The sequence below is a fragment of the Euleptes europaea genome, chromosome 9, assembly GCF_029931775.1.
Source record: "Euleptes europaea isolate rEulEur1 chromosome 9, rEulEur1.hap1, whole genome shotgun sequence".
NCBI classification, from domain to species: Eukaryota; Metazoa; Chordata; class Lepidosauria; order Squamata; family Sphaerodactylidae; genus Euleptes; species Euleptes europaea.
The window spans coordinates 83,796,815-83,812,539 of record NC_079320.1 but is presented as its reverse complement, the minus strand read 5'-3'; the positions used below and the strand labels follow the sequence as shown (position 1 = coordinate 83,812,539).

The 15,725-nt window shown below is 41.2% G+C and overlaps 1 protein-coding gene across 2 annotated transcripts in view; it reads right to left on the bottom strand.

Annotated features, from left to right (window-relative positions):
- Positions 1-15,725, bottom strand: part of TAPT1 (transmembrane anterior posterior transformation 1) — an 86,856-nt gene that overhangs the window by 56,013 nt on the left and 15,118 nt on the right. The window contains exons 1-2 of one of the 2 annotated variants that reach the window (XM_056855337.1): positions 9,532-9,599; positions 4,637-4,660 (exon numbers count right to left, since the gene is read on the bottom strand). The exons of the other annotated variant lie outside the window; for it this stretch is intronic. Coding sequence (XP_056711315.1) covers positions 4,637-4,660; positions 9,532-9,554 — 47 coding nt within the window. The 5' untranslated portion in view covers positions 9,555-9,599. Of the gene's footprint in view, positions 1-4,636; positions 4,661-9,531; positions 9,600-15,725 lie in introns of those variants that run through there. 2 annotated transcript variants of the gene reach the window in all.

Sequence of the window (15,725 nt, the reverse complement as noted above, 5' to 3'; positions counted from 1 at the left end):
AGGGAACTCCTGAGTGTCAAAAGGAGGTTCTGGGCTGAACTGAGCCAGTTGGGGTTCCAGCTAACATTTGGAGAAGGAGGGTGGAGAGGCTGAACCTAAGGATGGCGACTTAGGCGGTTTGCCAGAACCAGCGGGTGGAACCGGCTTCAGATCGGAGGGCTCAATGTGCTTGAGCTTCTGTTTGTGCTTTTTGGATGAAGGACCCTCAGTGGAGTGCTTCTTGTCCGACGAATGGCGCTTATGTGAAGCTCTTGAAGACACCGAACCCTGCTCTGTTCTGGTAAGTGGAGGAGTGGGTCGGGAAGGTCGTGGATTGGTCGGAATCGAGAGAGCCCCTGGAGAGACCATAGGAACTGCTGAGGGAACCAAGGTTGTAACAGATCTCGACGTGGATGGTAAACCCGGGGTCCCAGGAGCCGACTAGGGAGAGAGGAAGAGAGGGCTCTTTTCCACAGTTCAGCCTTGAGTCTAGCCTCTCTATCACCCCTGGCCTTGTTAGTGAATTTCTGGCAGATCTTGCAGGCTGTCACATTGTGGGACTTGCCCAGGCATACCATGCAGCTCTTGTGCTCGTCGGAGTGGGGCATCTTGGTGCTGCACCCAGCACATTTCTTAAATAAGGGCTTAGGAGACATAATGAGTCAGCCCCTCGCTCCCAAGAGGGAATGGTGAAGGAAGAACTGGAGGTTGGGCGAGTCAAACTACCCACACTCTCATGCTTGTACAAATAAAATGGCTAGGAAAGAATAACACGTCCGATCTCGGCGGCAGCAAAGAAGGAACTGAGGGGAAGGGGTGGTGCCTCCCCAGAGCGTGTGACGTTTGGGCAAGAAAATGTCCAGCTAGCTCCAGGCACAGGTGCCCCCTTGTGGCTAGTAACTAGAAGTCTTTTCTGGCGGCAGGCATGCACGCAGAAATGTGGGGCTGCCCCAATGTGGGGCTGCACAAAACCGAAGATGAATACTGGGTTAAAAAATGTTTAAGTAAAAAAGGTAAAGGTCCCTTGTGCAAGCACCACATGATTCCTGACCCATGGGGTGATGTCACATCCCGACATTTATTAGGCAGACTTTGTGCCTTCCCCAGTCATCTTCCCTTTACCCCCAGCAAGCTGGGTACTCATTTTACCAACTTCGGAAGAATGGAAGGCTGAATCAACCTTGAGCCGGCTACCTGAAACCAACTTCTGTTGGGATCGAACTCAGGTCGTGAGCAGAGCTTTGACTGCAGTACTGCAGTTTACCACTCTGCGCCACGGGGCTCTTAAAAAAATGTTTACCAACCAAAATAATTTTCAACATTGTTAATTTGAGGACTACCACCTTTCCGTCTGCTCTCATCTACATGAACAGAAGTGAGTTCTATCTGGTGTTACAGAGACGCTTGATCAACTGCTGGTTGTTATATTATCAGTGAGATGCTTCCACTTTTTGTTTCTTCTTCGCAGCACACTAAGGGAGAAATCTGAGACCAACTAGTCACACCCTGTACACATTAAAGACAGCTAAATATCCTATAGGATGCAATAGAGTTGCCAGCTCTGGGTGGGGAAATACCTGGAGATTTTGGGGGTGGAGCCTGAGGAGGGTGGGGTTTGGGGAGGGGAGGAACTTCACCAAGGTACAATGCCATAGAGTCCACCCTCTAAAGCAGCCATTTTCTCCAGGAGAGCTGATCTCTGTTGCCTGGACATCAGTTGTAATTTCAAGAGATCTCTGGCTGCCACTTGGAGGTTGGTAACCCTAAGAACAAATCATGAGACTTAGCCTTTGAAAGCCACTGTGGAGTAGTGGTTAGTGTGTTGGAGTAGGATTTTGGAAACCCAGGTTCAAATCCCCACTCTGCCATGGTAGCTTGCTGGGTGGCCTTGGGATAGTCACACATTCTCAATCTAACCCCAGCGTTGCCAGCTCTGGGTTGGGAAATACCTGGAGATTTTGGGGGTGGAGCCTGGGGAAGGCAGGGTTTGGGGAAGGGAGGGACTTCAGCAGGGTACAATGCCATAGAGTTCACCCTCCAAAGCAGCCATTTTCCCCCAAAGGAACTTATCTCTATTGCCTGGAGATCAACTGTAATAGCAGGAGATCTCCAGGCCCCACCTGTGTTGGGGAGGGAGTTGGCAACTCTGGGATGCAAAGAGACTTTGATATCCTGGCTCTGAAAGATGTGTTATCCTTCCCCCCCTCCCTCCCACCGCAACCACCACAATTTGTTTTGTTTTTTTGGACTTGAACTGATGAAAAGTTCTAGAGAACTCCAAAATTTATGTGTCATTTTCAGTTGGTCCTAATAAATGCTATTATACGGCTTTTGGGTCATTTCAGATAGCTTGATGTATTTACCTCTCCTAGTGCCTACAGCCTACATAGAGCATACAAGCTTTCGAGATCTCCAGAACTCTGAATCAGGTTGGATAACAAAATCAAGCCAATTATGTGATGCTTGCTCTGGTGTCTCCTGCTCCATCTGTGGCCCTATGAGTTCATCCACCTCCTCTATCAACTGTTCTCCCCAAAACATAATGTAGCAGCCAACCATAACATCCACAACATCACCCCCCACACCCAGCACAGAAAGGGGAAAAGGGACACATGAACACATGAAGCTGCCTTATACTGAATCAGACCCTCAGTCCATCAAAGTCAGTATCGTCTACTCAGACCGGCAGCGGTTCTCCAAGGTCTCAGGCAGAGGTCTTTCACATCACCTACCGTACTTTGCCTAGTCCCTTTAACCGGAGATGCCGGGGATTGAACCTGGGACCTTCTGCATGCTAAGCAGATGCTCTACCACTGAGCCACAGCCTCTCCCCTATCATCTTCAGTATTAATAAAGTTGACTTGAATTTTTAAAACTTTAGCTATCTGTTTAAGAAATGTAACAGTAAGCAATATTGTGACTTGGGGGAGGGATGTATTAGGACAATTATTAGATTTTTTTGTTTATTTTACAAAATTTATACCCTGCCTTTCTGCCCTCATAAAGGCCACCAAGGTAGCTAATAAATTAACCTATTTAAAAGTGCAACAGCGCAAAAGGGGGGAGCCAACTACCAACTAACAATGAAAAAATATGAGAAGTCCATTTTGAAAAGCATATACAGTTAAGATAGACAAAATACATACATCAAGAACAAGAAAATCCAACGGTGACGTGCACGAAAACAAGAATGAAAAAATTATACAAGAACTGAATGACATCATTGAAGTCAGCCACCAATCAAAAAGATGGAAGCCAAATGAATAACATATTACAGCTGATAGCAGGATTTTTCAAATTATCTACAGATAAATTAATGTTATTCTTTTCTTTGAATAAGAAGTGTGCTTCTTTTGCTCTTGCATGAAGCCATGTTATTCATTAGGCTTCTGGCTGTATGTTCTCCCTTCTGAGCTGTATTTGTAGGTTGTTTAGAGAGTCTGCCATTTTCTTTACCTAGCTAACAAATCAAAACAAATAAAACCACCTCTTAAAGAACATGTCCTTAAAACAACAATCAGATCCAGAGCTTAAATGCATACAAAAACATTACAAAACTGAAACGTGCATTAAACAATCTGTACTTTTATTTCAAATGTGGGAAGTTAGGTATGAACAATATTAATAAGGTGTGGAAAAATGCAGATGCAACATGCCAACCCCGATCCACATTGGCCGTTATTGGGACCACTATCAATGGCTGTGCAGAAGTTCTGCATCCCCTAAGCCGTACCAGCTGGGAACCTTCTTTCCTCACTTTGCCTCCAGTTGCTGCGTGGTCACCATGCCTAGTTAACACTAATGCTGCCATCTCTTCCCACAGCAGGTATCTAGAAAATCTATTATTACACTAGGCGGGAAAGTGGTCAGAAATGCCTAGGTTTTGCATGGTCTCAGAGAAATGGCAGTCAGACTGTTCTAAACGTGTGGTTTGAATGCTTCCTGCTTTGCTTAAACATGCTTTCAAAGGCTGCCTCATTTGATTCTTTTCTCAGACAATTTTTAGATGTAACCTATGCTTTAATGGCACACTGACAATATAATGGGCTTTTCTGCATTGTCATTATTCTCACTTCTAAGTTGCTTCTTCTCAGTTCCTGTTTCTTTGGGGGGGTGGTTGTGTCAGGTTCGTACATGTTTTGCTCCCTATAGCAGTCAATTCAATATCACACATCTTTAAATCCAGCATATCTCCCTGCAGATTAAACTACAGATTTTTATATTAGACATAAAACTGTGTGGTGTTGAGTCTCCCACTAAAGGGAGCAAAACACAGAAATGAAACATCCCCCCCCACCACCCAAAAAACCGGAATGTACAAGCAAGAAAAATGAGAATGTAGAAAAGCCCAATGTGTGAATCAGACAACCTCTTGTTTAGAAACACATGCATCATACACGTGTAATCACCGCTGGGTCAGGATTGTTCCACCTTGCAAAATGTAAACTCAGCTACAAACTTGAGTTTGTAGCCAGAGAACACATTAAATGGGCCTTTTAGAGCAGACTTCTTGGTAGTCTGACATTTAAAGCATGTGCACTGTGCCAGAAATATTTCAAACAAGGAAGCTCCTTCAATTTGTTTGCATATTGATTAACAAAACTACATGCACACAGACAGCACACGTACATGCTAAGAAAGAAAAATCACCACCAACCTCATTCTTAGGCCTTGCTGAGAGCTGTCTCAAAATAAAAAAATACATATATAAGGCAAAATGAGAATATGCACAATGACTTTTGAAGGTCATTACTTCATAGGGTTGCCATAAGCCAGAAGTGACTTTTTGGATTACAAATAAAAGTAAAGATTTAATAATTAATAACTATGTTAAACTTTGGGAACTGATAAAAAAGACATGGCATCATGGTCCAATAAAAATATTTCTTTTCTGGGTCGTATATCAGTAATACAAATGAATATCTTACCAAGACTGTTGTTTTTGTTTCAGAATTTACCTATAATTACACAAACAAAATATTTTGACATCTGGAGGAAAGACTTGTTGAACTTTATCTGGCAAGGGAAAAAATCCAGAATTGCATATAAATACTTGGTTGATCCTAAAGAGAGAGGAAGGTTTTCTCTTCTGAATTTCAGATTGTATGCGGAAGCATCGGCTTTGGTATGGCTAAAAGACTGGATACAATTAAAAAATACACGTTTATTGGACTTGGAAGGTTTTAATAACAGATTTGGGTGGCATGGTTACTTGTGGTATGTTAAACTTAAAAATCACAAGGCATTTCAGCATCATATTGTAAAATCCTCATTGATAAAAACTTGGTTAAGATATAAACATCTGTTGGAGACTAGGACACCGCTATGGATCTCTACACAAGAAATGTTAACATTACGCCCACTAAGACCATCCCAATTTATAACATACCAGGATCTCCTAACCTGGGAAGATAAAGAAGTGCCTTAAAAGACCATGAAGATCTTAAAGAACATCTAATTTGGTTTCAATATCATCAAATAAAATCTGTATATATACAAGATATGAAGATAGGCTTTCTTAAAGATAAATCAACATTACAACTAGTTTTACTGGAGAATAATGGCCATTTAATTTCGAAGATGTATAAGATGCTGTTATTAATATATACAGAACAAGATAGAATTAAACCTACAATGATAACTTGGGCACAGACATTAGGACATGATATTTTATTGAATAATTGGGAAAGACTTTGGACAAGAGGTATGAAACTTGTGCTTTCACAGTCGTTGAGAGAGAACATATATAAGATGATCTATAGATGGTATTTGACACCGAAAAAACTAGCTAAAATGTACAGTACAATGTCACCAAACTGTTGGAAATGCAAGGAAGAAGTTGGCTCCTTTCATCATATACGGTGGCTTTGTGACAAAGTTAAAAACTTTTAGGATATGATTTATAATGAACTAAGACTAATTTTACAGCGAAATATCCCAAAAAACACCGGAAATGATGCTGTTAAGTATGATACCAGAACATATTTTGACACAAAGAACTTTCTTGATATATGCCACCACTGCTGCAATATTGATCTATGCAGCTAAATGGAAAATGTCTGAGATACCAGACAAGAATGACTGGATAAATAAAATGTTTGAATTAGCAGAAATGGCTAAACTTACTGCTTTAGTAAATCAAAAAAACAATGAAGAATTTGTGAGAGAATGGGAGGCATGGATAACATATTGTGAAAATGAATTAAATATGGGAAACGTTAAAGGCCATGACTTAAATCTAATTCAATTGATTAATGTTAAATGGATGAAGTATTTAACAATTAAAGTATATAGGATGATAATATGTAGTTTATTGAAATGATACAATGAACTATAATGAATCAGAAAACAAATACAGAGGGGATTACATAGATATTAATTTGATAGAGGAGGGGAGAGGGGAAGTCAGAAAAAGTCAATACTGATTAGGTTGATTAGTTTGAAACTGATTTATTTTATGTAACTCTGAAGATGACAATATTGAAACTGTATGTGACTTAATAAGAAAATTAAAAAAAAAAAAAAAAGCCAGAAGTGACTTGGCAGCTCTTCACATGCACAGTGACTGCAACGTACAGAAATATATCTTAAAACCAATCAGGTGATGTAGTTTGAGGGCACAGTAAGGTCTGCTTCCATCACCATGTTTTAGTATTCTATGCACAGTATTTTTATTTTTGTCATGTGGAAAGAAGAGCCACATATTCAAGAATAAAAAGAAAACTACATATTATTATCCAATGTGGTAGAAATATTCTGTGATTTAAATAATAAGCTTTCCAGTTAAACTGTAATTATTTAAATAAGAGGAAACATTTGTTTAAAACATAGTTCCACAGCATTACAAAAAACACCTTTAACAAAAAGTGTTCTAGATATTCACCAGTACTATGGGCCTGCACGAGAAGAAGAGTTGGTTTTTATACCCTGCTTTTCTCTACCGTAAGGAGTCTCAAAGCAGCTTACAATCACCTCCCCTGCCCCACAACAGACACCTTGTGATGTAGATGGGACTGAGAGAGTTCAGAGAGAACTGTGACTAGCCCAAGGTCACCCAGCTGGCACCAACGCAGTTCACCAGATTAGAAGAGGAGGAGGAGGAGGAGGAGGAGGAGAAGAGTTGGTTTTTATATGCCGACTTTCTCTACCACTTAAGGAAGAATCAAATTGGCTTACAATCACCTTCCATACCCAACAACAGTCACCCTGTGAGGTAGGTGGGGCTGAGAGAATATGACTAGCCCAAGGTCACCCAGCTGGCTTCATGAGCAGGTGTGGATAAACAAATCCAGTCCACCAGATCAGAGTCCGCCCCTCTTAACCACCATACCACGATGGCTCCAATATGTGGGACGCTGTCTTTTTGCATATCAGCTTCTTAAATTCACCTTTATTTGCATTTGAACTACATCCTTAACCCTCAATAATATGTACTACCACAGATGTTAGCAAATCCATGTTACTCTTTAGGAAATCAAAACTCTGAGACACACAACCCCAATATAGAAAGTTTCCTGACTGATCACTAGAGACGTTTCTATATTTTGCTCCCACCCCATAGGACTCCCCCACCCCAGTTTTATCTACGAGTAAAACTGGAATTCTAGGGAAGACTGAAAATCTCCAATAAAATATTCTCTTTCAGAATGAATGAAATGCTTTTTTAGAATAAGGTTTTACTAACTCAAAATGTGAAACAATATAAAATTCCAATACGTACCATACATACACAACACATCTTAATGGGACTAATTTTATTCACAATCAATGTGCTATGAAGATAGATCACGATGGGTTATGGTTGCCAGGCGCCCGGTGGTGGCAGGCAAACCCCTGGCAATTCGCCCCTTTGCCCACCGAGCACCTGAGGGTCGGCAGGCAAACGTGCGCGCACGCACACGACGCTTCCGGTTTTTCCTCTTAGTTTAAGTGGTAAAGGGCCGCTTTACCACTCAAACTAAGAGGAAAAGGCCCCTCGCGAGGCGACACCTCCAGTTTACGAACGGAAGTGACGAGCAATCCCGAACGCAGCCCCATAGCCTCCCGCCTGAGGAGAGAGGGGACCTGGCAGCCCTACGATGGGTAGCTGTGTTAGTCGGTCTGTATCAGCAGAAATCAGCAAGAATCTAGTAGGACCTTAAAGATTAACAAAATTTCTGGCAGGTTATGAGCTTTTATGAGTCACAGCTCACTTTTTTAGATATCTTCAGATATGTTATGAACTGTGTGATAACTCTCTCCCCAGGGAAATCTGTCTGCCTACCTTCTGTTTGCTGCTTTCCACCAGTGGGTAAAGACTCTTTTGTTTCCCTTGGCATTCCCCCCCCCCTTCCTCCTCAATGTTTTAATTGATGTTTTTTAATCTTTAGAACTTATTTAAAGTTCTGATTTTAACTTGTTTTAATGACGTGTTTTTGTGTTGGTTTTAATGGCTTTTAAGATGAGATCTTAACTTGTAGGTTTTAATTTGTTAGCCGCCCTGGTGGCCATAAGGGAATAAGGCAGGGTAAAAATCTTGTTGAAAAAATAAATAAATAAACCTATTATTGAAGACCATCCTTATGAGCAACTGCACTTCGTTTATTACAAATGTGGTCATTATGTTTTCAATTTTATTTTTCCTGTCTCCCTAATAATAAAAACTAAGACAAGCGTGCAAACAAGGCGCAGAGCGTGCAGCAGTTTACGCCTCCTCCCCCCCCCCCTTTGATACTGGATCTATTTTGAAAATTTCTTAAAGAAAACTAAGGGATTAAATTTAAAAGTATAAACAGTTAATTATATATACAGCGTTATAAAAGATGCATTTTACCTTACTAAAATGTTTAATGTTGACAAGAAAGTAAGGATTGCATACATTTCAAATTTCTTCAGAAAATAGCTTCACAATTTCTAGAAATTTCATCTTTCTATGTTCCTGGGGTTGATGTGTTTTTTTAAACCTAAATAGTCATAGCTTTGAGACCAGGCTATTTACGAGCCAGGTAGGTATAACCCCAGGGTTGCCAACCTCCAGGTAGCAGCTGGAGATCTCCTGCTATTACAACTGACCTCCAGCAGATAAGAGATTAGCTCCCCTGGAGAAAATGGCCGCTTTGGCAACTGGACTCTGTGGCATTGAATCCTCTCCCCTCCCCAAACCCCGTCCTCCTCAGGCTCCGCCCCAAAAACCTCTCGCCTGTGGCGAAGAGGGACCTGGCAACCCTATATAACCCTCGAGAAGATTTCAAAACACAAACTTCCAGTAAAACAGGAAAAATTACATGGCTTTTCTAGAAATTTGGATGATACCCATTCCTTAAACTTAATATGAGTACATCCTATGATTGAACCATTTATTTCTACATTTGGAGGGAGGGCGAAGACAAGCTCTATTGCAATGGATGATATTGCTTTCCTCTAGTATCACTGGTAGATTCTGGAGCCATTTATAAATACAAGTATATCGGTGAATAATTTGATTTTTCTGTCTTTTGAACAGAACAATCTATGAGTTTATGTGGAGATGTCATTTTAGCAGATAGGATAAAAGAAAAATCAGGATTTACTCACCATGGAGAAGTCCCATGTGACATCAAATTCCATCCTATAAAGGAACTGAAAGTGCTCTTCCCTTCAGTCTGATTTACAAGAAATAAAAGAGAAAGAGAGAGAAAGAAGGTTGTAATGTTGCTACTCTACGTACGTTGACCATCATGGAAAAAAAGAGGGAAAGTGTTTCTGAACGTTTTCTTGTTTTTCCCTCATGTAAAACATACAGTGGTAGCAGGAAAAGTGTATTTTTCCCCTTTGTGTTGAAAGAAATGACTCTTCTGCCTAATCAAGAACTTTTGGGACATAAATCCTAAAACTATACCCTCAGCAAAAAGAAATTAGATCTAAATCCAGCAGAACCTCACATTTTCTTTTGTCCAAAGTTGAACTATGAGACACGGGGGGAAAGAACCACAGAAGACTGTATTTCGAAAAAGGCTTACGTTTGTTAAAAGCCTCTTACTACCATTCCTCTGTGGAATGAGCTGAATAGAACATGTTCATATTATCTGCTGGAAGTATCAAAGCCCTGTGGCCTCTAACAAGGACAATATGGATATACACACACAATATACTGCCGCAGACAACAGTATACATGCACTTGCTATAAAGGATGTAGAACTGATCCAAATAAAGGATTACAAAAATTAATTTATGGCTTTGGGATCACAGTAAAATTAACATAACCTGTATTCAAACGTACTTAAAGGAAGACAATCTTAACATGAAGAAAAAATAATCTTAATTAAGGAATACCTTTTCCTTGTTAGAAATAACAAAGGGGTTTTGGGGAGGAGGGGGGTTTATCATTTGCTTGCTACCATCTGTGGCGGTTAATACCCAGTTTCACCAGCTCCATGAGCTCCAAGCCCCAAGAGAGGCCAGGAGCCCCCGCTCCCCACCCCTTGATATACTTAGACTTGCACAGAGCCAGCAAGTGCTTTCTAAAGTGAGTCCGCCTATGAGAGTGGGATTGTGAGTCGGGTCAAGGGACCTCTGACTTGGCTTGTGGTGCTTGCATCCTTTAACCAGGCCCGCTGAGTCAGCGCTTCAACATATTCACCTCTAAGGTTTCAGAAACTCTGCAAGACTCTAGTCTGATATCTAAACTAAGCAGGATTGGCACCGGGTCAGGGCTTGAGGAACTCAGATGTGTTGAATCAGCATACTCTATACACCATGGCTCTGTATTTGGTAGTGCCTTTACATTTTTAGGCAACAGAAGACACTTGTAAGTCTTTGTTCCATAATTTCAGTATCAAGAGACAAGCCACTAATTCTGGCACAAGAGAACCTTTCTTGAAACTAGGTAGCATACATACACAGCTAGCTCAAATGACCTAGATGTGTCTTTCTGGCAGGCTTGCCAAAGTCAAATTAAGCAACCAACCAACCAAAAATAAAGCCAAATTCATACAAAGAGAAAAGAAAAGGAAACAATCCTGACTTATTTTTTGGGGGGGGGTGTCCTGGCCTGAGAGATGACGTGCTGAAATAAGACTCCGTGCTTGTGTTTCACACCATTCATGGTGCCATGAATAAAGATTAGTGTAGAAAGGGAAAGGATTTTAATGCTTTCAAAGGAATAAGGTCTGATGGAATATCATCTCTATTTTGAACAATTTAGAATAGAATAAATGAAGCGCAAAACAAAGGATGGAGATATATAAGACAGTCTCTCTGTTGAGATCTTGAAACAAAAACAGAAGGAAGGGAGGAGCACTTTTAGTTCTACACAGAATGGAATATGATGCAGCAGCTATAGGAAGACCTTTCATACAGCTCAAACAAGTCAAAGGGAGGAATACCCACACAGAACAGGCAGAGGAAGGCCAGCAACCATATGCTGTCAACAGGCTTTTGTTACTTCAGCACTTCTCAAGAGTGGCATTTTGTTCAGCATACCTACGTGTGCTTGAAATGAATACATCTTCCTTCAGCATTTTTACTCTCAAAAACATGACAAACTGACAACCCTAAAAGCAGCCACTTTTTTTACTATAGACCAGCATATGTAATTTATAATGCATAACGCTGAAGAAAACCACCATTTAAAAGTGAGAGTCAAGCAAGTAGCTAATTAGAGGAAAGCAAAAAATGTGTCTAGGTTAAGGAGTTCAAAATGCACAGTGCAGTCCTGAGTATAGTAACACCCTTCTAAACCCCTTTACTTCAATGGACTAAGGAGGGTGCGACTCTGCTTAGGAAGGCACTCTAAACTGACTTAAAAAACCTAAATGGGAAAATTAACGTAAACGGGAAAGTTTACACCAATTGTAATACATAAGAGCATAAGAAAAGCCATGCTGGATCAGACGAAGGTCCATCAAGTCCAGCAGTCTGTTCACCCAGTGGCCAACCAGGTGCCTTTAGGAAGCCCACAAACAAGATGACTGCAGCAGCATTATCCTGCCTGTGTTCAACAGCACCTAATATAACAGGCCTGCTCCTCTGATCCTGGAGATAATAGTTACACATCATGACTAGTATTCATTTTGACTAGTAGCCATGGATAGCCCTCTCCTCCATGAACATGTCCACTCCCTCTTAAAACCTTCCAAATTGGTGGCTATCATCACATCCTGGGGCAGGGAGTTCCACAATTTAACTATGCATTCTGTAAAGAAATACTTCTTTTTATCTGTTTTGAATCTGTCACCCTCCAGCTTCAGATGACCCCACGTTTTAGTATTATGAGAGGGCAAAAAGCTTCTCCCTGTCCACTCTCCATACCATACATAATTTTATAGACCTATATCATGTCGCCCCTTAACTGCCTTCTTTCCAACAGCCCTAAGTGTTTTAACAGTCCTAAGTGTTTTAGCCACTCTTCATAGGGCAGTTGCTCTAGCCCCCTGATCATTTCGTTTGCTCTTTTCTGCTCCTTCTCAAGCTCTGCAATATCCTTTTTTAGGTGTGGTGACCAGAACTCTACACAGTATTTTAAGTGTGGTCTCACCATAGATTTGTACAAGGGCAGTATGAATAGCAGCAGTTTTATTCTCTATTCCTTGTCTAATTATGGCCAGCATGGATTGTACATCTGGATTGTACCCACAACCTTCACATACCCTTGAGTATACTGAAATCTTATCTGTTGACTTCAGTAGTAGATTGATGTTAACTCCTGTGCAAGTAGTGACTTGCAAACCCAGTGTTTGGCTGTCTGCAGTACGATATTTAGATCATTTCTGTTTCTACAACCAGGATTATGAAAGACAATTAAAAAACCCATCTGTAACTTAACCTTTCTGCTGCAGTGGCAATGAGAAGCTGAATACAATCAAACCTTTGGCATGAAACAACTTTCCCACACAGTGGGAAAGGGAATTTTATCATACTTCTGCTCCCAATGAAAATCTGAAAAAGTGGGAAGAAGTAAAATTTAAACTGCGGCCAGCTGCTGCTTCAAGAAATGGGTGTTTTTATTCATGATGCACCAGAGGCATAGACTTTCCAATTTCCGGGGGGGGGGGGGGGGGCTGAGTCAGATGTATTGTTATGACATCATAGGGAGGAGCCAGTGATATCACAGGGAGGGGTCTCTATGGAGGCAGGGCCATGGGGATTTAGGGAGGGGCTCCCCAGAAATTTAGGGGGGCTTCAACAAATGATCTTCAGACAGCTGAAATACAACTTTAACATTTAATTAACAATGCAAACTGTTTATTTATGTTTTTAAATTACAGTAAAGTCAAATATTCCCTAATCCCCTATTACCCCTTCTGCTGCTCCCACAAGCATCCTCTCCTGCCATATCCCATCTATCTTTCCCAATTTCCCTTCACCTCCCTACCTCAATAGTTGGCATGTGTTGGTATGATTAGTGCAGAATCAAGGAGCTCTTTGATGAAACTGTAATTACATTTCTGAAGAGCTGTGTTTAATGTGTCCAAATGACCAAACAAAAGCAGCAGTAACTGTAGCATGAAATATGTAGCAAATCTCAACAAGCTTTCTGCATATCCATCTGCTTTTGCTCCAGGATCTCCTCACTCCTCAGAAGATTCTATGCTGGCCATAATTAGACAAGGAACACATAATAAAACTGCTGCTATCATACTGCCCTTGTACAAATCTGTGGTGAGACCACACTTGGAATACTGTGTAAAGTTCTGGTCACCACACCTAAAAAAGGATATTGAAAAGCTTAAGGGGCAGAAAAGAGCAACCAAAAGGATCAGGGGACTAGAGCAACTGCCCTATGAGGAGTAGTTAAAACACTTAGCTTGGAAAGAAGGCAGTTAAGGGGAGATATGATATAGGTCAGGCTTCTGCTTCATATTAGAAGCTCTCTTCTCTGAGGAGGGAACTGTAACAATCCAGCTTTGCTTGTAGGTTGTTAATAATACGTTGGACTCGTCTGAGTTGTGAGCGGTACATGACCACCAGAGGTAAAAAAATAAGAAAGGCCATACTGGATCTGACGAAGTAGATCAAGTCCAGCAGTCTGTTCACACAGTGACCAACCAGGTGTTTCTAGGAAGCCTACAAACAAGACAACTGCAGCAGCATTATCCTTCCTGTGTTCCAAAGCACCTAATATAATAGGCATGCTCCTCTGATCCTGGAGAGAATAGGTATGCAACATGACTAGTATCAATTTTTACTAGTAGCCATGAATAACCCTCTCCCCCATGACCATGTCCACTTCCCTCTTAAAGCCTTCCAAGTTGGCAGCCAGCCATCATCACATCATCCTGCGGCAGGGAATTCCACAATTTAACTATGTGTTGTGTGAAAAAATACTTCCTTTTATGTTTTGAATCTCTCACCCTCCAGCTTCAGCAAATGACCTCGTGTTCTAGTATTATGAGAGGGCGAAAAGCTTCTCCCTGTCCACTCTCTCCAAACCATGCATAATTTTATAGACCTCTGTCATATCTCCCCTTAATCGCCTACTTTCCAAGCTAAACACCCCTAAGTGTTTTAACCACTCCTCATAGGGAAGTTGAACTAGCCCACAATCATTTTGATTGCTCTTTTCTGCACCTTCTCAAGCTCTGCAACATCCTTTTTTAGGTGTGGTGACCAGAACTGTACACAGTATTTCAAGTGTGGTCTCACCATAGATTTGTACAAGGGCAGTATGATATCAGCAGTTTTATTCTCTATTCCTTGTCTAATTATGACCAGCATGGAATTTGCCTTTTTCACAGCTGACACACACTGGGTTGACATCTTCATTAAGTGATCTACTACACCCCAAGATCCCTTTCTTGGTCTGTTGCTACCAGCACAGATCCCATCAGTGTATATGTGAAGTTGGGATTTTTTGCCCCAATATGCATCACTTTACACTTGCTCACATTGAATCTCATTTGCCATTTTAATGCCCATTACTCCAGTTTGAAGAGATTCTTTTGGAGCTCTTCATACTCTGATTTTGTTTTAACCACCATAAATAATTTGGTGTCATCTGCATACTTGGCCACCTCACTGTTCACCCCCAGGTCATTGATGAACAGGTTGAAAAGATGTTCTATTGTCATTTTCTTTGGGTTTGTCTTGTAGCAAGCTGTGCCTGGGTATCATTTTGGCCTTTCCAATCATCTTTTTTTTACCATATAAGCAGGATATTGTAGTTGCAAAAATGCTCGCTTTAGCTCCTTCAAGTGAGTATATCTGTTTGAGGGGTTGGAGCAGATGTGACTATAGTGTAGGGCTTGCCTATATACAATGGACTATGATATGGTTGTGGTGGTACCTGGAGGCATGGGGATATGTTTGCTGATCTTAATAATTCTTAATAAACACACAAATACATACTAGCAAACAGGAACAAAGCCCCAAAGAATCATGGAAATTGTAATATGATACAGCAGGAAGGTAGGACAGGACTGTGCTTCAGCTGCCACTGTAACTGAGCCCCTCATATGGGCACTGGTTGCCTGGGGGGGCTCAGCCCTTCTGGCCCAGTTTGGGGGGGGGGCTCGAGCCCCTCAGACCCCCATAGTTTACGCCTATGTCATGCACAATTTCTTGGGAAATCTGGAGGAAACTGTCTACAAGATCTTTATGTTAGCTTCAGACTAGTTAAGTACACACACAATTCCCATTATAAACAGAAATGTATGCAGGTGGCTGGGTTAGTCTTCTAGATCATCACAGACATTAAACTAGCTTTCTGAAAATACTTCCTAAGCACTTCACATTGGGTAAGAAAAAGAAAGAGAGAGGGACTGCTCCCTAGTATCCTGCTCAATTGTTTT